We start from the raw sequence: 27,718 nt of genomic DNA on the forward strand, positions 1-27,718 counted from the left end.
TTGTTAGTTTCGAGATAAAATAGTAAAAAGGTCCCTCTAAGGGAAGGAAATATTTAACAAGAGAAAATTTGTCAAATGTCTCTCCAAAGCCTATGTTCAGACATTAAGGTGCAAAACGAAACGGTTCCGAAACACTGTCACCGTGTGGACACAAAAGTTTTTATTTTTTTATTTTTTGAAACGTCAAAAAAGAAGAAAATACAAAGCCAAATCGGATCGAAACATCGAAACATTTTTTCATCGGGACGGAACGAGGCTCGGAAAACACGAGTTAAAAAACACGAGTTACAAAAAACACGAGTTACGTTAAATGTGACGTCATCAATGGGAAATTATGACGTCACAAGTAGATAATTTAACTCGTCAAGAGAAATTTTCAATTCAATAATATATTGAATATATGCCTATTTTAATCTGAATTTTAGAATTTTTGACCAACTTGGTTTCATGAAAATTTAACTCGTCAATTTAAGGTGCACCATAAATTGACGAGTTAATTAACTCGTCAGTTTAAGGTGCACCATAAATTGACGAGTTAATTAACTCGTAAGATTATGGTGCACCATAAATTGACGAGTTAATTAACTCGTAAGATTAAGGTGCACCATAAATTGACGAGTTAAATTATCTACTTTTGACGTCATAATTTCCCATTGATGACGTCACATTTAACGTAACTCGTGTTTTTTGTAACTCGTGTTTTTTAACTCGTGTTTTTTAACTCGTGTTTTCCGAGCCTCGGACGGAACTGCTCCGTTTTCTTCTTCCGAAACGTTTCTGATTCAATCCTGAGAAAAGTTGGTAACGAACGGACGTTTTCTTCTTCCAAAACGTTCGGTGCCCACTCAGTGTTTCGAAACCGTTTCGTTTTAAGCGGCAATGTCTGTGCGTTGTCTGAGGGTCGGTTTTATGAAGATCCTGTCCGAACATATCCGACACCCTCAAACCCTAGTACCATTTCTCTCTCGAAAATTGCTAGAGGTTGGGCTTCTCCCATCTGAGCAAAGCTTGGTTAGTTGAATGGAATTTAATTAAGTTGGTAGCTAGGCTAACGAATGACGTCATTTCCACTTCAATATATTTCGCGTAGTATTGCAAAACGAAGTTAACATCGAGTACATGTTAAAAATAAATTCTTTGAATTTCTATGCTTACACCTGAACGTTGGGTCTACACTTTATAAGAAAAGGAAGCACTGTTCTAGTCTAAATAGGTCTACTCTAAGTGCCTAATAAACGGTGGAGGGTGCTTGAGAAATAAATTTAAAGCTTTACTAAACGTTGGTGGCACCTATTAATTTCAGGGATGTTTGAAATCAAGGCTATTTAAGAGCTTTCTGAAAACTGAATATAATAGCAAAATGAGGGACTATTATGCCTGAGCTTTTGCAATTTGTATAATAAACGAGAAGAAGAGTAGTATGACGTATTAACGCATCCATAATGCTCTTTTGCTGGCACATCGAATTGACAAAAGAATTTCTCAAAATTTGTGCTCGCGGGGCATGTTAAGGGGGGGGGGAGTTGATCTTCCTTTTGTTTTAAAAAATGTTGTGAAAACAAATGATAGGAGATACGTATCCTTTTTTCACTGGCACTGAGTATCGATTTACAGACGTCAAACACTGCAATAATGTCAAAGAATATTACCTACTATAAAGCTTTGACTTTTACTTCGAAAAAATAGAGAAGCACCAATATTCAATATTTATTTTTCACTTTTAAGACAGAGAAATTCTTCAGGAAGCGTAATTTCCGACCAGATTCTGATTTCTCCGCGCATAGCACGTAATCCGTTGTGGGATTCAAGCCTTTAGGACGTTACAAAAGGAACGCTAGTTCGGACAAAGTGCCTGAATCGGACAAAATGGTATTTAATGGTAGCCCTACACGGTCAAAATATATTGAGAATTTTTCCTCGTTTTTAGCAATTTAAAGTTTGGGCGAAAAAGTCGCTTTTGGGCTAATTGATAAATTTATTTGAATTTTCAATTCGGGGGGGGGGGGGTTTATAGACTTCCAGGCTATATTCTGAGCCCTATTGGACCATTCTTGGACTTTTGGATCCTCAGATCCTAAGGTCTTAAGTCTAGCGTTAAAACTCAGACTTCCAACCTAATTTAGTGCACTTCCAAATCGTTTGTGGTTGTAAGATTTGGTGGGAATTTGATTGCAAGTTTTTTGGAAAGTGTGACAGTTTCTTATAGGACAAAATGTAGCAGAATAGGGAAAATTATATCACCTAATAAAACAAAACTGGATATTAAGACAAAAAAAAGAAGTTATTCTTATTCAAAAAAGGGAAATATTTTTTTAACATGAAATCAACATTTATTAAATCTTTGTTTATTACACAAAGAAAAAGGAAAATTGAAGCAAAGACGAAACTATCATCTTGAAAAATGATGAAAATTATTGGAATAAGTGGAAATGAAATTGAAATGTTTCTGGCAAGTAAATTATATGAAACCTGAACTTGAAGTAATTATATTTCCTCTTTTTTTCGTGATTAAGGGATTTGAAAATTGTTACTTCTTTTCTGTTACGATTTAAGTAATCGTATTACTTACTTAAATCTATGTCTTTTCAATCACTTATTTTTGTTACGATTAGTAATTGTATTACTTACTTACATCTATGTCTTTCCAATCACTTATTTCTAGTTATGAGAGGGAAATCTTTAGTTTTTCACTTGCCATATGAGAACCATCAGTATACATTTGATTCTCTGTAATTCGAACTTGAACAGGGAATCTCTTTGTTCGAATTACAGAGAAAGTTCAAATCAAAATTTATTTTTCTTTAAAAAATTGAAACATTACAGACAGTTTCACGCCAGAGACTAGCCTGGGAAGAGAGATTCGAATCATAGAAAGTTTTTTAACAAGGTTTCTCCTTGACTAGGAATCAGTTTAAATTGAAGAAGTTTGAAGAAGCAAGAGTCTATTATATTTGTTTAGTTTGACGTCCGAGTTATTCGAAATTTTTCTGCACAACTTTGTTTTTCTTATTCAGGTCGTGTTTTAGGCCAAGCTTTTATTTTTCCTACTTTTTAACTACAATATGTACTAATTTTCCTAAAATATATCTTAAGATTTTCTGAAATGATTTTTATTGATATTTTTGGGATTCTTTGAGTTTTAAGAGTGTTTTCGAATTTTTATTATTTTTTTGGACATTTTTTGATAGTTTTTCTTGGATTTTGGAGATTCTGGGGTTGTTTGGGATTTACGGGTTTTTGAGGGATTTTTGAGATGTTTATTGAATGTTTTGGAAAAGTGTACAAGATTTATTCGAGTGATTTGCTCCTTGGACAATTATTTGATTGGCGTAGAAAAAAAGTCATAAGAAACTTTCAATGCTAAGTAGCTGCTTGAATTTATTTAAAGAAAAGTCATGTGATTCGTCCAAAATTACCAAGGAAGCGCTGAAAGGGATTGCAAGATAAAAAATGAAATTCAACCAAAAGTTGATTCCATAGTCCTTAGCGGAACCTCCTTATTTTACTGGCTACTGTTTTTCTTGGTCAAAATCTTGGATTTGAAATTGGCATATTTTCTTTAGAATATGCTATTTCTTAAAAATATTTGGTGACGTCTTACTAAGGAACATGGAACGAATCTTTGAGCTAAGTTTACTTTTTATCTGGCCAATCCCTTTAAAAACGAATTCGTCATATTCTAACGTCCAAAACTTTCAAAGCCTTAGGATGTTTTCAACCTTTGTGTGTCATAAGCCTGAAAATGTTCTTTCTTTCACCATTTTGTAAGTAATTTTGTCCATTTTCCTAAGAAACATCGGATGTTTTAGAGTCTGCGAACCACTTAAAATGCTTAGCTTGTTCAAAATAATTTGGCCATCGACTCAGAGGAAGTCTTCTAGATGACACTAAAATAAATACACCTTTTCGACCGTAGCTGCCAATTGCCGCTCGGGAATTTTTTGTCCATTTTACCACCCTAAAACCGTGCCTAAAGACAATAGAAAAAAGTGTAAAAAAAGGATTGGATCGATTTTAGGGTGGTAAATTAAATGATAAAGTGGCACGCGCCTGACACGCGCAACTACGGTCGAAAAAGTGTCACGTTTGTTAGCTTGGTTAACAAAAATTTTTATTTTTATGACCAAAGTTTTTTAGAACTTATTTCAACAATGTGTTTGTGTTACGACCACGTTTTGAACATTTATCAATCTTCTTGGAAGAGAGGCTTTTTCATCATCACAACTACTCTGAAGTATTTTTCCAACGGTCTAAAACATTGGCCCAAATATTTCATCGATCGTGATCGATCCATATGTCATGTTTCGATTTATTGAAGATAGAATATACAAAATAGTCTCGTCAATTATAATTGTAACGCTAATTAAAGGTCTTTGAATGAAAGAGACTGTAGCACATTAACGTTACAACTTATTACGTTTTGGAAACAGAAGCCTGAAGACGAAATCATGTATTTTTTAATAAGTTGAATTTGAATGCTAACTTAAGAATACCGTAAGAATATTTTAGGATAAGTTCATGATGAAATGAAAAGACACAAATTAAAGATTACAGTGGAACCTGTAATAGCGGACACCATCGGGGAATAGGGTTAGTGTCTGCTACCTGCCTGCCGGCGTTGAATTAGGGGCGGCGTAAATAGGGCCAATAAGGTAATTAGAAGTCTCCGCCTTTTAGAAACTTTTCAAATATGTGCTCTAATTTTGGTATAAGATTAAAAGGGGTTAAGTATGTAAAATTTTGATCCGAAGTGCTACACTAGGACATTGAATAACAAGAGAATGATTATTCAAAAGCAATAATTTAGTTTTCAGTCTATGACCAGTTTGACCGCCTTTTGGAAACTTTCTTATGAGGATTTGACTAGGAAATTGCCGGAGAAAATAGAATTGTCCACAAATTAGAGGTTTCCACAGTGTCCATTAATTAGAGGTTTAACTGAACTCGCAAATGGCAAACTCCTCCTGTAACCTTCATATATAATTCTAAAATTGCATTTTTTGTGTAAATGTATACAGTAAAATCTCGCTAATTCGAACTTCTATTATTCGAATTTTTCTATAAGTCAAACTTGTTTCCAGTCCCAATAAAGGAGAAACCCACTTAATAAACTTTCTGTAATTCGAATCTCTCTGTAATTCGAACAAATAAGATTCCTCGTTCGAGTTCGAATTAGCGAGAATCAACTGTAGTTTCATGGTTAACATAACAAAATAAGAATTGAAAATTGGTCTTTTTCAAAACCTTATGGACTGCTCGTATTTCCTCTGTTGATCGAATGCGAATTATATCTTAAAGTCGAAAATTCAAAAAATTATTTTTCACACTGATTTCAAATAAAACTTGAAAATCAACTTTTAGCGCTAAAATTGATTAAATATTCCATTTTTCGCGGTCACATCTACTTATATTTCACTCTCACTCTTTGCGAAATAGCTTACCGATGTTTACAGAAAACTTTAACCCTATAAGTGCCACGGTCCTTTTTTCCAAGTTTTTTTAAGAAAATCGCTAGTTCAAACTTTAAAGGCTTTATCTCCGGATCTAGAAGGAGTTACATGTCCGTTGCGCCGACCTGACTGAACGACTGAAAAGTACCCAGTGGTAAAACTTCAAATCAATCAATCAAATATGGTCAAAAACGGTCAAAATCTCAAAAAAGTAGATTTTTGTCAAATTTTTGCATTTTTTGACTTTTTAGCTTAAAATCTCACTGGAAAGACTTTGCTTGACCAATCAAATTTCCAAAATTGACGATTTCTAACTCGAACTGGGCATTACTCCTATATTGTCCATATCCAATATTCCCGACATTGGCACTTTAAGGGTTTAAGGAGTAAGAAACTGATGAAGTTCGGTAAAGGCAGAATATCTTCCATTATGCATAAAATTTGTTTATAGGGGAGTGTTTTAAAGGGGTTGCGTGATGGTGTGATCCCTAATATTCTAGGGCGTGATTGCGTTATTTTGGCTATTTTTGAATGATGGAATTTTTCTTTTGCAATAACAAAATTTGCAGTGATGGCGTGATTTGATCAGCGCATACCACACTCTGCTCTAAAGGGATATAGCGAACGTGAAGATCTATTGTTCTTTCGCTTCGCAATTCTTATACATAATTTTGAAAAGGGAATTTCTAAACGTCGACCAGAAATGACGACCACGACCGGCGACCACGATCAGCGACCAGATAAATTTGGGTTATCGAGTTTTTTCCCTTTCTCAAACGTAGATTGTCTCTCCTAATCATTTGAATATATATCATATAGAAGAGTAAGCTCACCCCTGTCTCATCTATTAAAGCCACGTGCCAAATAAGTAAAACAACCATTTCGACGCTCTTGGAGTTTGATTATGGTGTCAATTTTTATCCTTTTGTATTATCAGCATCAAAATAATTAGTGGTACAAAATCTTTTGAAAATGGTTTGAGAAGCTTTGTATTTCATCATCAGATTATTATTTCTGTTGAAATTAGTCATTTTGTCAGCATAAAGACAATAGAATAATTGATTGGATTCATATCTCTAAAACTGGCCTTCCCAATTCTTTCCCACTGACAAGTTCTATCTATTCATACTAAATGAGATCATTTAGCATAATTAAAATATTTGGTGCTTACAAACAAAGCTTACAAACATCATACTTAATGACCCTGTCAATATTTTTCCCAAATAGTGTCACTTTGTCAAGAAAATGACTGGTTACTTCAAAGGTCACTTTTTAGTATTCTGAGGACTTGATTTAAACATTCTGTACGGTGGAGAGAGCAGATAAACTACAAATCCAAATTTATCTGGTCGCCGGTCGTGGTCGCTGGTCGTGGTCGCCATTTCTGGTCGATGTTTAGAAACTCCGTTTTGAAAAGAATACACACGCCACTTGGGTTTGAAGGGTTAAATAAACTCTTGAAAATATTTGTAATATTTACTTTAAATAAATTTTTAAATAACCGTCAAGTATCATACTGTATTTAGTCATTTTGAGCAGTTTCAACTGATTTGAAAGAAATTCAAAATTTTTACTCAACAAAAAAGAAATCAAGCCACTTTAAAATTTAAAGCGTTAATTGTCTTTCTCAGGCTTGAAAGTAAACATTGACGTCAATTATGCATTTGACAAACATTACGTCAGATTAATAATTAAGAAATTATCAACACCAATCTAGAAAATATTTTTCTGATCATGAATTTGGAAGCATGATAGGAAAAAAGATTTTCGAAAAAAAATGTAAAACCTTGAGATGTCCAGTTTTAAAAAACTGTTAGGATTTTGTAGCGTCAAAGATATTCAAACTCAAAGAATTTTTAAGAGTAGCTTCTAAGTTTTTCAATTTTTTGTTTGAGTAGTTTTCAAAGAAGGAAGACAATATGATTGGAATGGTGAGTATTCCACTCAAAGTTATCTTTACAACGATGCAATTAATTATTGCTAAAGTGGTGAAGACATTTTCGAGTGGTAAACTTATAAAGTGGGACGGTTAATCTTCAAACAACCCGTAGAGGTTTATCTGGTGCAAATTATCTTTGGACACGCCATTTACATCTCTCCCAGATCGGGAAAGTTTTGAACATTCATACAAATATGGAACAGTTGTTTGAAAGGGTCAGATTAAGAGTTGAAGCTATCATGTCCTGAAAATCTATGTGAAATAATAATTTAAAAAAATGAAGTGTCCGAGGCTTCGTCAAATTTAATGAGACGCTCTTGAACAGGTTATCTGATAATCCGATGGCGGATTGGCGGCCGCCCACGCTAAAGCTCTAAAGGAAGCGGGCCAATTTCCCATCGGAGAGGAATGATAGTCGGCCTTTGATGTGCCGCATCCTAAGTCGGGCTCAACAGCCCTTACCCGTAAACCTAAAAATATTTCGGTTGGACCCGCCAATCCTTGAAAACGAGGGCTGGGTTACCAGTTACCAGCTGCAAAATTCTGGACGCGGTCTCGCAAAATTCCGTAATGTAAACCTTCCAGATGTTGAAAATTTTCCCGACCTTCAGAGCTTTAGCGTGTCGGATGAAACTTTCACCATCGGGTGCCAGATAATTGAACAGGACGCTTACTTTAATAATTAACGTCTAAATCACTTGACGTTATCCTTTTAGAGCAATCGAGTTTATAACCCTTGGAGGGACTTTGGGTTGTGTGTTATCTTAGCCGAATGGAGTTTGATACAGTTTCAAAAAGTGTTAACGAGAAAATATCTCAAGACAGAGAGGATAGAGTCAACTCGAAAGAGTTATCATAAAGAGCTACAATCTTGTTTTATTAGAGCCAGCTAACTTTTGATGAGATACGGCTGTTCTCATTATTTTCACACTTCGAGTCATAAAGTGTTCTTATCACGTTCTTATTTTCTGAAAACTGATGTTTATAGGTCTAATACCTTATTTTTACTCCCCATAGCTGACGACACGCAACGTTCATCTAACGTTGTATGGACGTTGTGAATATTAGAAAAAACGTTGAAATGACGTTGTGTGTCAGCTGGGTCGATTAACGAATAATTTTGTTTAAAATTCAGTTGTTCTCAAATTCTTCTTATTTCTGGCAATTTTTGAGCCGTACCGTTCTTACGATAACATTGTTCTTATATAAAAAAAAGAGTGTATTTTTCATGAAGAGGAATTAACATTAGCAAGCCAAACAAGTAACTTAGAAATAGATTTTTTTAGTGAAGTCTCAACCTGGTCTTAATGAGCTCTCAAACAAAAGAATGTTAACGAATTCTTTTGTTTTTGTCACCATAGCAACACCAATATCGAGCACGAAAAAGTATTATAGAACAGCAACACGAAGACAAGATGATTAAAATCACGATTGGGCGAAAGAAGAAGAAAGGTGAGTGAAAAACAACTAAAAAGTGAAAATTTGTTATTTTTTCTCAAAAATTATTTTGAAACTTTTTTTTCGTAAAATTTTTGAAATTTCCAGAAACTTTTCTTTTTTAAATCCTCAATCAAGCACGTTTATAAACTTCTCAACAGAAACACGACGTGACGTCTTTTTTCATTGCTCATCTAACGTCGAGTTGCGGTTAGGCAGGTATAAAGCTGGCAAATCGTTTGTACTTTATAGCATTGGTTTGTGACGTACTTTATTACTAGATACATTATATGACATCCGATTACACGTTTTTTTATAAGAACATCCAAAATTTTTGAAGCCTTCGGATGTTCTTAACTTTTTAAGTTTTAAGCCTAAAAATGTTCTTAACATGTTCTTATTTTCACCATTTTGTGAATATTTTTTGCCATTTTCCTAAGAAATAGGGTGTTTTTGAGTTCAGAAAGTCTGATCCAGTCAAGTAGTTAGAGATCAACGGTGTGGTAGGGTCCTAGAAAATCTCTGAGCTCGAGAAATGAAAGACTGGTTGAAATTAGCTCGAAAACATGATATGTATCCCTCAAAATGAAATGTTTTTGACAATTTTTATTCTGGTTATAAATTGCTTCTAATTGTGCGATGAGAAATTCACATGGGGCTATGGAACATTTATTGTATCTCCTTATCAAAAAGTTTCATAATTCTTAACAAATTAACCAAAATTCTTTTTCCAAGCCGAAAAAGGGGTCTAATTTTCTAGAAAACAGTCCTATTTTCGAGTTTATTGAGGAAAAAGGGTGTGAAAAGAGTAGGCTACAAATGTTACACTTTCAATCAAAATATTTTCCGTAATTTATTCTTATTGGAGTGTCTAAGGCTCTAATATTTTTGAATAATTTATCCTATCACATCCTGTTTTCGTCAAGTTCAATTTGTTGAGAAAAGGACCTTCCTTTACGTAGGATTTTTACGTAAGAAAAACACTTCATGAAAAACTTGGAAAGAAAACTTACACCATAAGGCTTTGAAAACTTGCACCATAAGGCTTTCAATAGGACAGCTATTTAACCAACACGAAATATGATGAATTATTTCTTTGGATTTTTGAATACTGTATCACAAAAGTTTGGACTGATTTTTTTTTTTTCATTTTTAGCGAGATTGTTTTAGAGAAGGATTCCTTCCTTTTTGTATAAAAGGGTTCGAGATTCTAAGAGAAATTCGATATAATGCTAAGACGAAACTCTCTCGACCATCGAACTCTTGTTTTGTGGAAACCAGATCAGTACTACAGTGTGTCTCAAAAAAAAGCTGCCATATTTTTTACATAAAGTAAAATCCCTATGATTTATGCAGAATTTTATGACTTGTATACTTTTAACATTTCAATCTCCAAAACCTATTCGATCATCTTGGGAAATTGAATATCTATTATTGATTGAACAGAGAATTTTAATCTTTTTATCAATTATTCTAAGCGAGGTTTAGATAATGATTTTGAGGATCTTAATTAATATAAAAATTTTCCCGGTTTTTTTGGAACACACTGTGATTATGCAGGCGATGCTAATGTTTTCACATTTTGTGTCTGAACCAAAAATCACTAATGTCCGCTAATTAGTCGAGCTACTCTATCCAAGTTTTTGTCGGCGATGGTAATTTATTTTTCTCAATTTTTTCTATCCATTTTTTTTTTCTTACAGAACGCGAAGAAGAGGCAAACGGTCACGTCAACGGGACGACGGCGAAACGTAAGAGTATAGCAAGCATAGAAGTCATCTCATCAGAACCAAGCAACGAATTCGCCGACATGGCCTTAGATCGCGATACGCTTAAAAAAGAATTACGGAAATTTACTCGTTCATTTCTCATATACATGATTTTGACCGTTTGCGATATGGTTTTGGGAAGTTTGTTGTTTTTATACATAGAACATTGTTATGAGATCGTTCCTCCAAAGTATTTACCGATGGAAGCAAATTATATCAAAATATGTAGTTTGTTGGAGAAAAGTAAACTACTAGAGATGCAGAATGGTTCCTTGGTGAGCAATCAGAGTGCAGAGATTAAGGATATAAAAGCGATTTGTGATGAAATGGAGAGTTTCAAGCAGCATGTAGAGTGTTCGTTGAACAAAGAAACATTCTCGAAATGGTTCGAATATACAGCCTCCATTGGGTTTACAGTTGGTGAGTTTAATGAGAAATTATTTACACCTTTTTTTTTTAAAGAACATCGACAATTTTTGAAGCCTTCGGACGTTTTTTGTGTTTTAAGCCTAAAATTGCTCTAAACATGTTCTTATTTTCACCATTTTGTCACCATTTTTGTCCATTTTTCTAAGAAATCGGGTGTTTTAGAGTCCGCAAGGCCTTAAAATGTTCTTAACTTTGTTCTTAACATTTTGGCAATCGAAGATGTTCTCATAAAAAACGTGTAATTGAAAAAGACTTTCCTTGGCGACTTGAAAATGAAATTATCATTATAAAAAGTGATAATTCTTTGGGTAAAAGTTGTTTTCCCGATGTAAAAAAACGAAAACACCTTATGAATGATAAAAAATAGAATTATGGAAACGTTATGCGCAAAAAAATAAAAGAGCCATCGGTCAAAACAAAAATTAAATTTAAAACCGTTTGGTCGTATTGTTAACCGAAAGGACGAGAAAACTTGCTCGAGTTAAGGAGACATTTCAGTTATAGAAGTTCGAGTTAAAGAGAGTCTGTTGTATAAGCCGTAAGGTCCGAAAAAATGAAAGTTGAACCGTTCTTCAATGTGCCATTTTATATCCGTACAGGTGGATGAACTTTTCCAGAGGGTAATCTGAGAAAAATTTCCAAGGGGTCTTTTTTTATTTTTCCAAGGGGGTAAAAAGTTATTCGAAAATTTCCAGGGGATGAAAAATGATTTTAGTTCGTCCACCCTCATTTTAAGGTGGTACGAAAAGAATTTTTCCAAGGGTATTTTTGCAAATTTTCCAGTGGGTATACACACATTTACAATAATTTTTTCTGACTTGAAATGGTTCGTCCACCCCCTGTTTTTACAAGATACTTCACTAATTGGTCATTTGAAGTGATAGAGATGACGCGTTCTTTAGAAAAAGTAACAAAATTGTTCTATTACTGGTTAGCGACCAACCAAATCAAATAAGAGCTTGTAAAAACTCCAGCTTGTCCCCCCCCCTGTATGGTTTTTAACGGAAAAGCCCAATATCTGTTAACAGTATTCTTTTAATTTTTCTGTGTTCATTTTTTCAGGATACGGACACGTGGTGACGCGGTCAACAACGGGCCGTATTGTGACCATGTTCTACATCATCCCCACCATAGCATGTACGATGGTCATGTACATACATGCCGCTAATGTCATCATCACTATCGCTAAAATCGCTATCCTAGACATTGAAACCCGATGGTTGAAACACTCCAAAGTACATTACGCGACTGCTAAAGTGTTTGGGTTACAGTTGACGGTGACGACTTTACTCGTCATCGGTTCTGCATTGTTTTATACGTATAATAACATACGGGAGATGACCTTCATTGACGCGTTATATTTTACCATTACGTCATTAACGACTATAGGGTTTGGTGATTTCACGTTAGATTTCACGAAATATTTAGACCAAGTTCATTTGTTTATTGTATTATGTTTTCTATGGTTTTTCGGTATGGGCATGGTTGCGTCGCTGATCGCTGGCTTAAGTGAACTCGTCTCGAAATACAAATTCGGTAGCTTGGCTAAAATTATTAAATTGAAATGTTGCTGTGAGTTTAAAGTGGAGAGGGATCCAGAAAGAGATTTAGAGGAGCAGGAAGGATGCGACGAATGTCGTCAAAATGATGAAGATACTCTTGAAGAACGTTATCGAAAAACGACATTGACCAATCAATTTGCTGAATGAATGTCACGTGGTTTAGTAATGGCCAATGAGATTAAAGGATTGGCGACACGTGATTAGCCAGTAGAAACGAAGGATGGAAGTTTAACTGAAGATACAGTAAGTTGTTCTAATATCGACATCTCTCATCTAATTCCGACACTCTTCTTAAACGAATGAGATGTCGACATTAGAGAAACTTACGGTATAACGTTCGAGGCTGTTTTATTTTAAAATGTACATAAAATGTAAATTATTTTTCCAAGTTTATTGAAAGAGAAAATTGATATAATAACTGAAATTCCAATTCCCTATCGTAAAATACGGGAGGCTGCTTAAGGTACAGTCAAGGTCATAATATTTGAGAAAAAAGGGAAATTCACCAGGAAGTTTTGAAACTACAATCGATTTGTAAGTGCTCTAAATTAGGTTCGAAGGGTAGAGTTTTAACTCTGAGTTTTAACGCTAGACTTAAGGTTTAGGAGCTTGGGATGTGAGGATCCAAAAGTTCAAAAATAGTCCAATAAGGTTCAGAATATAGTCTGTAAGTCTGCCAATCCCTTCCGAATTAAAATATTCGACTAAATGAAAGAGATAGGCCAAAATCGACTTTCTCGCCGGAACTTCAAATCTTGAAAAACGTTAAAATAACCGAAATTCTCAATATATTTCAACCGTGATTGTAGGAAAGATCAAGCTGTCAGTAATCCTGAAAATGACAAATTTGCCGAGATTTTTTGAGTTTTGCTACACAAACCTCTGTCTTGAAAATGTCAATGGGTAGTTGGTGATTCTCAAAATTTTGTTTATTTTGCCCCAGTGAGAAAAGAAAACATCAGTTTTTCAAGGTTAATTTTCACACTAATCAGGGGTCTCACCATAGTTAAACATTGGTATTTTGTTGAGTTCTGATAGGGTTTGAGAGGCGGATGTCGTAATTGTTAAGAAGAAATAAAACATAGCACAAGTGAATTTTGATATCTCAAGCGTCAAACTAATTAATTGATGGGAAAGACATGAAAACAACTATTATACCTACTATCTATTTTCTTGAAAAAAATCAGTGAAAAAGATTCACATGTTAATGGATAGACTAAATATCTTCCCCTGTTTAAAATTCGAATAGGATATTTTTGAAAATCTAAGAGATCTTCATTAGAAAGAAATAGAGAGAAATAAATTGGAACGAAAAAAAATGTTTATTTGACAAAACAAACGAGTAGGGAACCCTTGAAAATAAAGTTTGAAAGTAATTAGGGGTGCAAGTTTAACTGTTTTTCTTAGACTGTCTGATTATCAATTCTTTAAAAGGGGACACAATTTTTAGTAGTGAGTTAGCAAATAATATCTTTGGGAACATTTTTCGAATTCGTTAAAGGGATTATCAGATGATTTTTTGATATTTGATACCTTTTATGGTCCTAAAAAACACCTTCAAAGTTTTTGACCCAATTATTTTCGAAAGCTTGAGATATTCGACTTTGAATTTTCAAATTTTTACTTGAAAACAATAGAAATTCAACATAAAGACTGTGTAAAGATTTTGTATTTCAAAGTCAAATATCTCATCTTTGGAAAAAAATTGGGTAAAAAGATTTAGAGGTGTCTCTCTGGACCATAAAATCTCTAAACAAATATAAAAAATCATTTGATAATCCCTTTAAAAATTTTAATTAATACTTCTGTAAAGTCACCAGGAAAAACTTGTGAAAATCTCGGGAAAATCTGGAACTATTTGTCGATAAAGAAGATGTAGAGAAGAAAAGTATGAAAAATTCCATTTCGATTGATATTTAACAGAATACACATTTTTTTTATAAGAAGATCCAAAAATTTTGAAGCCTTCTTGAAGTTTTTAGTTTTAAGCCAAATATGTTTCTTAACATTCATAGAATTATATTTCACAGGTCTATCGACCTCTACGAACATGTTCTTAATTTCGCCATTTTTGGAGTATTTTTGTCCGTTTTCATAAGAAATTGGGCGTTTTAAGGTCCGCAAAGTCTTAAAATGTTCTTAACATGTTCTTAACATTTTGGCCATCGAAGCTTTATGTTTATATGTAGTTTGCTCTTATAAAAATAAACGTGTAGTCATTGATTATTTACTATCTTTAACCGTATGTTCTCAAAGGGAGAAAGTCCAGCCTCACTTTCACAAAATATAAAGATAATTTTCTCTTATACGAAAACATCAAGTTGAATCGTGAAATGTCAAAGTAAAATCTATCTCAATAAAATATGCAGCGTCTGACAGAATTTGAATTAGATAGCGGTTTTGTGCTCGTTAAAAAGATATTTTGGAGTGGAATATTATCAAAAAAAAAGTCTGGAAAAGAAGAAGAAGAAAATCAATTTCTTGTAGAGGTGCTATATGTTCCCACCATTGAATAAGTGGAATTTTGGATAGCACCAAGGGTTAATACACAGGTTGCAAAATTAAAGTCTGAAGACAAATCACGCTTTTACTCGAAATTTTTACGTGATTTATTTCTGATTGGTTCGAATTTATTGACAATAATAAAGTTATCAGCTGTAAATTGTAAAGCAAGTAACATGAGAATAAAATCACGTGAACTTTTTCAAGTAATCACATGTTTTGACTGCATTGATATACTTTTGCAACTCGTGTATTTATTACACCGTATTTTAAAGCGAGAGTAGGGGAGAGGACAATTATAATTAATCTCCTCCTTGGGTTTCCACCTTTGACCACATTTGAGCATCTTCCTTCCATTAAGCATCTTAGTGGGGAGAAGGGGTGCGCTTAAAATCTCAAACTACCAGGGCTACCACCTTGTAACTTGTACCGGCAAAATTTGGTTCCATGAGCATTAACAACCCCCTGTCGGAACGCTAAAGGAGCTTTTGACTTGAAATTTTCACCAGTGATAGATGTTGAAAACATCTAGAACAATGTGCAAACTTTCAGGTTGGTCACATACCTAGTTGATATTTTACAGAGCAGTTCGTATTTTACAGAACAGTCTGCATTTTACCCGAAATGGACACTTTCTGCGCAGCCGTTCGTCCCATTTTTACGGAAATTTTGACTGGATCATAAATACCTTTAAGTCAATAACATTTTCAAACCCTTAGATACAGTAACCTAAATCTGATTTACAATCTTGAGACACCTTGCAAATTTAAGATTCCCCGTCCCCAAAAACAATGTTGAGTGCAGTAACAGCTTGATTCCATAAACAACATTGTTTTGGAGGAGGGAGGATTGCTTTTTTGAAACAGATTGTAGGCAAAAAGGGCAATTTTAGAACCGTCTGTAAAATATACGTTGTCAACAGGTGGCCAAAAATCGTGCGAGTTTTTGGGTTTAAAGTATATTTTAGACGTGTAGCTAAATGATAAGAACGCCCCGCGACTTATATTTTTTTTCAAAACTGTAGACTTGACCCCGGCTCGAACCACCAGCCGCTGCAAAGCCGAAATTTGAAAATATTTATAAAAGACACTATACTGTTTATACGGGTGAACAGACCTAGGCTAACTGTGCATCTAGCCACTTGTTATTTTAGTAAAAAACAGTAAAAACAGGACGTCCGGAGGAAGATCGAAATGAAGAAGATAACAATCAATCAAAAAGAATTCAAAGAACTCAAAAAGAATCTGAAGAAATTATTGTTCAATTATATGAAATGTCTGTTAGGGTTGACCATATTCGAATGCGCAATCGCCTACTTGTTCTACTACGTGGAGCATTGTAGTCACGTGACTCCGAGAGGTATGCGGGCATTTTTTTGTCCGTTTTTCCACCCTAAAACCGTTCCAGTCTTTTTTCGCACCCATAAACAATAGAAAAGGGTGTAAAAAAGGATTGGATCGAGTTTAGGGTGTTAAAATAAATAATAAAGTGGCACGCGCCTTCGACCGCGCGACTACGGTCGAAAAGTTGTAAATTCACCGAGCTCTAAAATTGAAACTGGAACGAACAAAACGTCAAAGGTTTTGTTTTTAAATAAGACTGATAACGTTTGCTTACTCATCAATTTTAATTCACAAGCTTTTTCACATTGAATTGACACAGATGTGGAGCAAGATTGGTCAGAAAGAGGAAAAGAAAAACATTTTTTTGCTTATATCATCATAATATAGCAATAGGCAGACATTGTCCTGATATGAAACATGTGTCTGATATGAAACGGGAACACTAAATACAGTGTGTCCCGAAAAAAGCGGACAAATTTTTAAATAAAGTAAAATCATCATAATTTATGCCAAAAAACACTTATTTCATCGTCTTGGGAATTGAATATCTATTGATTGAAAAGAGAATTGTAATCTTATTTCGATTATTCTGAACCAAGTTTAGATGATGAGTTTTGAGGATTTTACTTTATATAAAAAGTTCTCGTAGAGTGTTTTTATCTTCTCTTCATAGAGTGTTCGATATTATATAAGTTGAAAGAGCGCTCACTATAAAGATTTGACTCAATATTTATGTTTTCAAACTCAGAGTTTCATTGCACTCTGGTACCAATAGGCCTTTTCATAAATTACGTCACGAACATCACTTGCCTCGTATTCAAACAATTACCATGGTGATTATGTCTCTTGAGACATGAATTGATTTTTTCATGAATAGGAAGTAGTTTAAATAAAATCCGCAGGTAGTTAATCACCATGGCATTAATTTTAAAACGAGTCAAGTGATGTTCGTAATTTATGAAAAGGTCTATCTGAAGTGAAAAATATTATACAAATATGTATCTGCTTTTTTTTGGTACACACTGTATAATACACTTGATCTATTTTCTTTGAAAAGGTTACACGGGCAGTGAAGGTGTAGTGTTGAGAGCATGCGCGATGACAAACCATCCGAAATACAATCGAACAGAATCCAATATGCTGAGAAATGATTTGATGGCTTTCTGTGAAGAGGTATTCGCGCTTCTACATCTTTCTCATAAGAACAAACTATATTAGAACAAGGCTTCGATGGTCAACATGTTAAGAACAAGGGGCTTTTCCAGAAAAAAAAATTGAATGGGGGGAGGATGGAGGATTTAACATTTTTTCGAAATTCGCCCTCCCCAGACATTGTGAATTTTAACCCCCCCCCGGAGAGGCATCAGTTGGAAATACAAAATAACTCTCAAACCGAGCAAGGTTACCCCCCAGACAGGGCAAACTTTGTAGTTTTCCACTACCCCCCCCCCCACGGACACTATATCCTCCGCCCCACATGTACGGACAGAAATGTACTGGAAGAGCCCAAGTTAAGAGTCTTTTGCAAATTTCTCGGTAAAATGGACACAAAAGAGATTTGGTGACAATAAGAGCATTTCAAGAACATTCTTAGGCTTAAAAATTGTTCTGGTGCGAAAAAGAATCGTTAAAATGCTATACAAAACCTTAAACAAAACCTTACATAAAATCTCTTCACCAAAAGTTCTAAATATAGTATCCCTTTAGTATCCCCAAGCTTTTGACATACCACGTGACCACTTTATTCTCACACCAATACAGGAGTTAGGGAAGATCGAAGCAAAGCGAACAAGAAAATGCAACCTAACAGCAAGTGCATTTTCCGAATGGTTTGACTTTGTTTACATCACAGCCTTGACCATCGGTATGTTGTTATTAAAAGTTCTAATAATCCCAAAATTTCCCAGAATACTCTATGATAATTCATTCATGTGAACGATTTAAATATATGAGAAATACTGTTGAATACCTTTAAAGTTTTGTTTTTAAATAAAAGTGGTATCGTTTTCTTACTCGTCAATTTTGATATAAAATGTTATAGACCTTTTCATAAATTACGTCACGAACATCATTTGCCTCGTTTTGAAATTGCCATGGTGATTAACTCCCAGCGGATTTTATTGCAACTACTATTCATAAAAAAATCATTTAATGTCTCAAGGGGTTGGATCACCATGGAAATTATTTGAATACGAGGCAAGTGATGTTCGTGACATAATTTATGAAAAGGTCTATTCAAACATTTTATACTCTAAAAGCTCTCATTTGAAATAGACCATATCATGGTCGAAATGAATCATGGGTAACCAGAACTGGTTGCGCTCCAATAACGACTTCTCATTGGTCGAACGCAAAAAACAATTGAAGCTTTAGACAAACAAAACATTGTTATCAGAGCGCAGTGGTCTTATTACCCTTCCAAACGCGAAATGGTCTATGATAACTAAAATCAGTGAGAAAATACTTGGCACAAAAGGGAAACCCCTCACGAAATTTTATAACCACAAACAACTTGGAAGCGCTCTAAATTAGGTTGGAAGGGTTAGATCTTAATACTTAGGACCTTAGGATCTGAGGATCCAAAAGTTCAAAAATGGTCCGGTAGGGCTTGAAATATAGCCTAGAAACCAATAAATCCCTCCCAGATTGAAATATTCGAAGAAATCAAGTCGAAGGCCCGAAATTGACATTCTCGCTTGAACTTCAATTTTCGAAAAATGGTAAAATAGCCAAAATTGCCAATATGTTATGGCACTGATTGTAACTCATGCACAATTCAAAAGCGCGGGTGAAAATTTTGATCGAGTATCTCATATTTGACAGGAGGAGACTGCACGAGAATATCAATAAAGCCTTTTATAATCCATGTGATACAGTAATATGGATATACTTTAAGTATTAGGAAAAACAAATTCTCCGTTCATTTCTGAACAATGATAACGCTCTACCAGGGTATAAAGCACTCTTTTGAATCTAAAGTCAGTCATACAGTAATATGGATGTATTTGCAAATCTGACTTGCGATTCAAGAAAGTGTTCTATACCAGAGCGGTATATCAGCCAAGAATAGAGACAAATTTATTTTCCGATACTCAGAGTTTCGTGCCGTTTCAGGCAGTCTTCAGTCAGATTTTAAAAAGTTATATAAATTTGTCTCTATTCTTGACTGGTAATATATGGGTATATATAATTGTCTAGCATGCAGACTAGAATGTGACGGGTAAATAAATTTGACGAAGCTACAGATAACAAATAAATAACAACATTTTTTTTGATAATATTTCAGGATACGGCAATACGGTGCCGTATTCGGCTGTCGGCAAAATATTGACTATCGTTTTATCCATCCCGTTAATCGGTATGACCGGTATCAATCTGACGTATGCCGGTGACCTCATCGTTACATTGACCAAAGTAAGTGTTTTCGGCAGAAACCTTTCAGAAATTCATCAGTGATTTCTTTTTACTTTTGAATTTGTATGCTGGTTCCTTTGTGACTTGAACAAATGTTGAATGTTTTTTATAAGAGCATCGAAATTTTGGAAGCCTTCGAATGTTTTTAACTTTTTGAGTTTTAAGCCTAAAAATGTTCTTAACATGTTCTTATTTTCGCCATTTTGTGAGTATTTTTTGTGCGATTTCCTAAAACTTTTGGCCAAAAAACGTTTGCACTAAAAAACGTGTAAGCAAAATACAGTAACTTTAAAAGTAATTTTCTAATTTTTGACAAAAACTAATTTTGGCTGATGGTAGATTAAAATCCTTTCTTGAGAAGGATTTCGGTTTTGGAAAGTATTTTCCAAACTTCTCAAGCTGGTTCAAAGAAAAATCCGAATTCTAAACGCTACTACTTACCCAGTTGATACACAACGTTGTTTCAACGTTTATCTAACGTTCACAACGTCCATATAACGTTAAATGAACGTTGAAACAATGTTGTGTGCCAGCTGGGTATATTTTCTTTTTCAATTCAACTAATCAAATACTATCAGATATTATCAAATACTTTTTTGTTTAGGTTTTGATGGTCAAATTCGAACGCAGTTTTTATCACCGAAAATCCGTCAAAATATGCGCAAAGAAAGTGTGCGTTGTTCAATTCATGCTGCTTCTGTTGGTTTGGATCTTGTTCGCGTGGTGCGCTTATTACGTTCAACGCCCCCGATTGGCGCCCATAGACGCCATTTATTTTGTTTACGTTACCTTGACGACTATTGGATACGGAGATTATTACTTCCCAGTTGACATGCGCGTTAAACATGTTGCGCTGTCAATCACCGTCACCCTTTTGTTGATGGTTGCTATGGCAACTTTGGCGTCAGTTATCACGAGTATCGCCGAGATTGTTAGGAGCATGAAGATCGGAGAAGAGTTGAGAGCTAGTCTAAGACGGAGTATTAAGTCTGGGCGTAAAGTGGCTGGAGAGACTTTTTCAATGAATCAACCTGAATAGAGTTATACCGTCAACCGATAAAAAACGGACATTATTTTGAGATCAGTCATTCTATTTTAAGCTGTTGGTTGTATTTGTACGAGCCTATGGATTTTTAACAAAATGAAGATTCTGACCATAAAATGGAAGTGGAAAATGATCAAATTGAAATTAGCTTTTCAACAAAACACTATGCGAACTTAATTAAAATTTTGGAGATGCTAATAGCAAAATGAAGGTAGACTGCTTTGGAATAGAGAGCATTATTATTTAACATTTCTCAAACAGCCGATATATCATTAAATTTAACGTTATGTCAATATAAATAATGTATATTGAAGTCCTTTTTTTTAGCAAGGCACCTATTTTGCTGATTTTTACTATTATTTCAATCTATGCGCTAACTTTTCCCCGCGTTTGTTATCCCTTTTTAAAGGTTTTGTTTTTGAATAAGAGTGATATCGTTTGCTTACTCATTAAATTTTATTTTACAAGCTTTTTCACATTGAATTGACACGGATGTGGAGCAAAATCGGCCAGAAAAGGGAAAAGAAAAACATTTTTTTTGCTTATATCAGTATAATAGAACAATAGAGAGACACTGTCAGGCACGACGGAAGCTTTTTATATCTGGTACGGCGAATGAGGAAATTTAAGCGATTTTATAGCGATTTGACCGACGAAGAGGAAAACTTCGGGTATTTTTGTGAAAATCTGGTACGGCGGCCGCCGTACCTGCCGTACCCGTTGCGTCGTGCCTGACTGTCCTGATATTAAATATGTGCTTGATATGAAACGGGAACACTCATGTAAAAGTAAAGCCTTTAAGGCATGATAACAGCATCTTTTGAAACAAAGCCGAAACTTATTTTTTCTATTTCTATCTGGTTGAGTTGCAGATGTCTTTGAAATCCATTTTCAGAACTATAGATGCTTTCAATGAGCGCCCCGTCAGAGCCTTGGACTGACTACACAATTCCTCTCACATGACATAGGTTGACACGGATGAGGGTTCATTCACTTGCAAGGTGAACCAGTGCGAACCTCAGTCGCCTGTGCAACAACCAAAGTCAATGACCACTATAACACTACGTGCCAGCTAAGCCTTAGTGTCCGCTGTTGCGCTAAGGTTACTTTTCTTCATAAATATTTTATAGGAAAGTTTATTGTAAAAGTTCCCTAAAAAGCATATCCGAATATCGGGATGGATTCAAATATTTGAATCAGTCAGCTGTTGAAAAGGACCCTCTACTGTCATGAATAAATTATTTTATGAATTGAATACATGGAAGTTCTGATATCATTTGACCTTGGAAAGGGTTTGGAAATATCGAGAACATTTTCTTAAATTGTTTAAATCATTTTCTTCTTTAGCTATTTATTCTTAGCTGAATAATTTCTCTTCAGTGGTGATAGGCTAGAAAGTCTTTTTAGTTTAGAGTTGTTTTGAGAAATTCGGCCCCTTTGATCTCTGTAGTTAAACTTTATTCTGACAAATAGTTTTAATTATACTTTTCTAATCAAGTTCAAGATTTATTACAAGGATGATTGATCTTCAAGAATGATGAAATTCACAGTCTAATTTGTTGGAGGGTATGTATGTAGCACCGATCGTAAGTTAACCCTTTAAGTACCACGGTCATTTTTTAAAGAAAATCGTTAGTTCAAACTTTAAAGGCTTATATCTCCGGATCTAGAAGGAGCTTGTTCATAGCTCGTTGAATAACATAGAGTCTCCTCTTTCTTTTAGGCGCCTTCGGTGCCACCCGATTTAGGAAGGGCGGGGTGGGCTTCGGCTAAGGGGAGGGGGGTAGGTAAGGGAAATTAAAACAGGGTATTTTTTGACTTTTTAGCTTAAAATCTCGCTGAAAAGACTCACTTTTGATTCTTTTTTTGCTTGGTCATGAAGCCCAATCCAATTCCTACGAGTTAGACCAAAAGTGACGATTTCTAACTAAACTGGGCATTACAGGAGGGCAAGGAGGGCTTCGCCCTCCTACATAGCTCACGACCAATATACTCGTCATTGGTACTTAAAGTGTTCATTTTGTGTCTCTTTATAAAGACACTAAAGTCTATTCACGATAAGTGTGCACTCTTTTTTCTTTTACCCATAACTTTTGAAGGAATTCTTCAATCTTTATAAATTTGGTGTCATTGGAAAGGTATTAGTGAGTGGAACAATTTGAAATAAAAAAATCTTCAAAATAATTCTGAAAATGAAGATGAAAATGAAGAAGAAAAAAATGAATATCTTGTAGAAAAGTGCTATAACTATCATTTTCACTGAAGTGAAACCTTGATCATAGAACGTCATCACTGTGAAAAAATTTCTCAAAAATAATCATTCAGTCAAAAGATATCAAACAAAGTTATAAGCTAATTGACGTCTAAAAACGCTGTTTTCTGCTGTTTTTGGGGTCATTCACTTATTAACTTTGTATCATAACTTTGTATTGAATAAATATTTTTGTGAAATTTCTTCACAGTGATTACCTCCAAAGATCAAAGAACATCTCCAGTGAAAATAAAAGTTATAGCACTTTTCTACAAGATCTTCATTTTTTTCTTCTTCATTTTCATCTTCATTTTTAGAATTTTTTTGAAGATTTTTTTATTTCAAATTGTTCCACTCACAAATATCTCTCCAACGATACCAAATTTATCAATTCCTTCCTTAAAGAATTCCTTCAAAAGTTATAGGTAAAAGAAAAAAGAGTGCACACTTATCGTGAATAGACTTTAAATAGGTTCTTACAGAGTCGAAATTTTCATAACATCTACGTAGAAGCCTAACAGTTTAAACGAGATAAATGCGCCGGTTTCGTGAATGTAGTTGTAATTCTGCAACAGAGACAGACGGTTAGATTTCGATTTGTCTAGTTCTTGATTGGCTGAGGACGATGATAAACCAGTACTTTTACTGTCCTAAATATTTTGGGTACATAGTTTGGGTACATACATAGTTTTCTAACAATTTGACGAAACTGTAAATGGGCTTTTCCAGAAAGAATAAGTCAAAAATAACTGGAATTCCATGGGGGTAGCTTTTTAAATCCTACTAAAATTCAAAATTCCAGAGGGGTTTAAATCTGAAATTGCCTGGTACTCCAGGGGTTACAGCATTTCCAGCCACAAAATGATGGACCTCCTCAACATGGGGTATACGGTTTTTTTCTGGAAAAGCCAAATGGATAGGGTGTGATTTAGTTGTGAGGTACTTATTTCGTCATACGAATCAAAAAGTTTATTCATCAATGGATGATATTAAAAATGGGTGAGAAAAAATTTAAAATAAAGAACATGAAAATTAAGGAACAAAGAGCATGATAAATTAAATTTTCGTGTTCACGAAGAGTCGCTAAGAAAAGTGTGAACTAAACATAAATCAACTAAAATATCATATTCGTTCCGAAAAACAAAAAGCAAACAAAAAACTTGTGAGTTACATAAAACCTGGTTCTTGCAATTTTGAAATAATTTGCGATATTCAAGAAAGAAAGATAAGATGAAAATGAAGTTTGGTTTGCTCTCTCGAGAGAGTTCCTCTGTAGTACCGCTCACTCTTGGTCTTTCGCATTAACTGCTGAACATTAGACCGAGAAGCATCAAGCTAACATTGTTCAAGGTTTTGCTGTGGACCGATTTGGTTTCACTTTTTTTTATAATGAACCCAGTTAAGTATGGATGAACTGTTCTTAGTTTTTTGGCACTTTGAACCTCAAATTGTTCTTATCCTGTTCTTATTTCTAGGTAAAACAAAACTGAGGTATTTTTTTTAGGTTTAGTGTTGCAAATTTTACCTTCAATTTGCTGAAGGTTCAACCAGTCCAGAGCATTGTTCTTAAATTATTCTTATTTTTTTGGGATTTTTGAGCCTTGTTGTTCTTTGTCCATAAGATCCAAGATAGAATCTTCGTTGATTTTAGTTCACTAGTATATTTCGATTTCAATCGCATAAAAGTTGAATAAGGGATATCCGAGGCAATTTATCTACATTAAAATTCACAAAGACAAGTTATTAATATCAATATGAGGGATGTATTAATTTAAATTGGTTCCAACAATTTCAATATAATCATACAATTCACAAAAATATAAATTGTTTCGTTTGATGATCGCAATACACGCTTTTTCTTTTAAAAGAATATTCATGATGAAACTGGCCAAAAAAATAAGAATACGCTAAGAATACCACCATCATGGAATTTGGTAACTGAAGCTAAGAATGTCATTTGTTGAGCCTTTTACCTGTAAATTCTTGTTTGAGGTATATATTGCATGCTAGATTAAGTGGGTATTTTGGATTTGCAGCTAAATAGACCCTCCTTTCTTCGGAATTTCGGAAATCGAGCAAAATTCCTTCGATATTTCGGAATTCTGAAATTGTTTCGGTATCGGAAAGAATTGCAAGTATTTTTTTTACGGAATTTCGGAAATTTTGGCAAAATTATTCGGTATTTCGGAAATCGCAAAACCTGTACGCCCCCCCCCCGATTAAGGCTGGGTTTGCATCCTAATCTAAGAATACTATAAGAATACTTTAGGATGATTTTCCCCAAAAAGTTAAGAATATCCATGACAAAATGAAAAAACACCATTTTTATAAAAAAAACGTCTTTTTTAAAACAGTCAAAGCTGTAAGGGAAGAATATAATATAGTTTTTGAGGTTATTTGTTGTCTTCAAAGAGCTAAAGTTTATTATTCGAATTAATTCCCTCTAATTACATGTTTTTTTATATAAGCATACCTAGGCTCATATATGGCAAAAATTTAAGCATATGCTAAACACTACTTTGAGCTTTCATTTTCAGAATTTGTTTGTTTTGGCTGGATTTTTGAAATTTTTCTAAAAGTTTTCTTAGGATATAAGCTATAAGCATTTTTCAGCTTTGTAAATCTCTCGATCTAAGCATTTCCGAGCCAGCTTTTGGATTTTTGTATATGCTTATAAAAGAACATGTAGGAGGGGATTAGAGATTTTAAAATAAGTTCAGTTCAGATCAGTTGAGAGAGATTGCTTTTTAATAATAACAGTTTGATCTCACAGGTGGAAAGCGCTATGCTACAGCATGAACAATTTCAAGGTTTAATGATATATCGAGTCAATCCGAGTTGCGAGTTATTTCTGAGATTATGAAACGAGTGAGTATCGAGTTTTATAGAGAGATGTGAATGTGAGTATGTTAATTCATTTTGCTAAAAGATTGTGGTATTTCAGAGTCTGTTGTTAACTTCTTCTTAATATGGTGGCCATCAAAGTTCTCACAAAGTTTGTTCTTATAAAAAAATGTAAAAGTTTCACGTACAAAGATTTCACGTAATTCCTTTTAAAAGATTCCTAGGCTCCATAATTTTTTTTTTTGAAAAACCCATCGGAGGTAAATTTTGATTCAAAATAAAGCAACCAAAATTATTGAACTTTTTGATGTTTATTAGATAAGCTTTAATCGTTTACAAAAACAACACAAAAAATCTATATATTCCGTCCGCGATTTTTAATGAAAAGCTCGAATCAAAAATTTAGATTATGCATAAAATCATAAAATGAAGCGTTGTGAATACGGCTACAAAATGTTTGAATCTTCTATGGTTTATTTTGATAAATATGTTTTCAGGGCCATAAAATCAAAAAAATACGGCTCTAACTTTCTTGCAAGATTGAGAAGAAATATATCTGCAATCTCTTCAATCCACTTTTTGATGTTATTGATGGATGTGATTCATTTATGCATGTTAACCGAATTGTAGAAAAGTGAGCATAGGGGACCTGGTTCGAGTTTGTTTAGTCCAGTAAGCCACTGACGTTTTTATGGTCAGGTGGAGAGAATACCTTATCGGGGAAAAAAATGTCGGAGTTTTATTTAGTCGGTTTTTTTTTTCGTCGGGGAAAAATTTCGTCACCTAGAGGCATTTTCGTCACTTTCCCCAGACCAAAATTTCAAATTCGTCACTTTTCCCCGACAAAAATTTCAAATTCGTCACTTTCCCCCGACTAAACTGTCCAAAAGAGATGGTTTCCTTCACTAGCTCGAAAATGATTCTTGTAATTCGACGTTTAAAGCACTAATTTCGGTAAATAAAGGTGTAAAATAAATTAGATTTGAATTTTGGTTGCGGTGTAAAATTTCGGGGAAATGTTTTGGTCAGGAATAAAAAAATCGGGTACAAGTTTTGGTCGGGTCAGGGAAATATTTCGTCGGGGAAATATTTCGTCGGGGAAAGATTTCGTCACCCCCTCAAAATTTTTGTCACTTTCCCCAACATTTTTTTCCCCGATAATGATAATAAACCTAATAAAATATTTTTTTTTAAAGAAATTATGATAATTTTCCCATTTTAATTTTAAATTCATCCATTTCAACTTCTACGTGTCTTGAAGTTTTCTATTTCCAAAAGAGTTTCGGCAACCGCGGTTTTCAGATGAAGCGATGGCCAGGTTGTCAAAGGCGTCATCGTCTCAAAAAATTTTCGAAATCATTTTACTTTATTTTACTTTCAATCCAGTGCTTGTGTGAAAACCACGCTGGTCACGTGTTTTAGATGGGATGGGACTTCATTTCCCATCCCTCCCTTCTGGGCATTAATCACAATTTACACGAACCATCTTTTCATCAGGACAATTTTCATCAAAAGGATAATTTAGAAAGATTCAACATCCAACATTCACCAAAAAGAGACCGTTTTCGAATCAAATACCCGGGGGGGGCACTGGGTTTGCGGACTGACGGTATGTGGGGGCAAAATACTGGCTTTTAAAATTGCACCCTTGCAGTGCAGCAAAAATCAGTGAAAATCATACCCTTAGAGTGCATTTTCCCCCAAATTTTTTATCCCTTTCGTGCAAAAATTGG

General features: G+C 34.4%; 2 protein-coding genes across 2 annotated transcripts; both read left to right on the forward strand.

Annotated features, from left to right (window-relative positions):
• The first annotated feature begins 2,409 nt into the window (after positions 1-2,409).
• LOC136800948 (potassium channel subfamily K member 16-like) lies at positions 2,410-13,000 on the forward strand. The gene is made up of 4 exons (XM_067057560.1): positions 2,410-2,480; positions 8,751-8,841; positions 10,530-11,015; positions 12,087-13,000. The coding sequence occupies exons 1-4, from the start codon at positions 2,430-2,432 to the stop codon at positions 12,731-12,733; spliced, it is 1,275 nt and encodes a 424-aa protein (XP_066913661.1). The 5' UTR covers positions 2,410-2,429; the 3' UTR covers positions 12,734-13,000.
• A 3,245-nt stretch (positions 13,001-16,245) lies between these two features.
• LOC136800866 (potassium channel subfamily K member 2-like) lies at positions 16,246-21,141 on the forward strand. The gene is made up of 5 exons (XM_067057477.1): positions 16,246-16,447; positions 17,489-17,604; positions 18,193-18,295; positions 19,718-19,845; positions 20,450-21,141. Exons 1-5 carry the CDS (start codon positions 16,282-16,284, stop codon positions 20,882-20,884), a joined length of 948 nt encoding a protein of 315 aa, XP_066913578.1. The 5' UTR covers positions 16,246-16,281; the 3' UTR covers positions 20,885-21,141.
• The last annotated feature ends 6,577 nt before the right edge of the window (positions 21,142-27,718 follow it).

Source organism: Clytia hemisphaerica, unplaced genomic scaffold, assembly GCF_902728285.1.
Source record: "Clytia hemisphaerica strain Z4C2 unplaced genomic scaffold, Clytia hemisphaerica genome assembly, whole genome shotgun sequence".
Lineage (NCBI taxonomy): Eukaryota > Metazoa > Cnidaria > Hydrozoa > Leptothecata > Clytiidae > Clytia > Clytia hemisphaerica.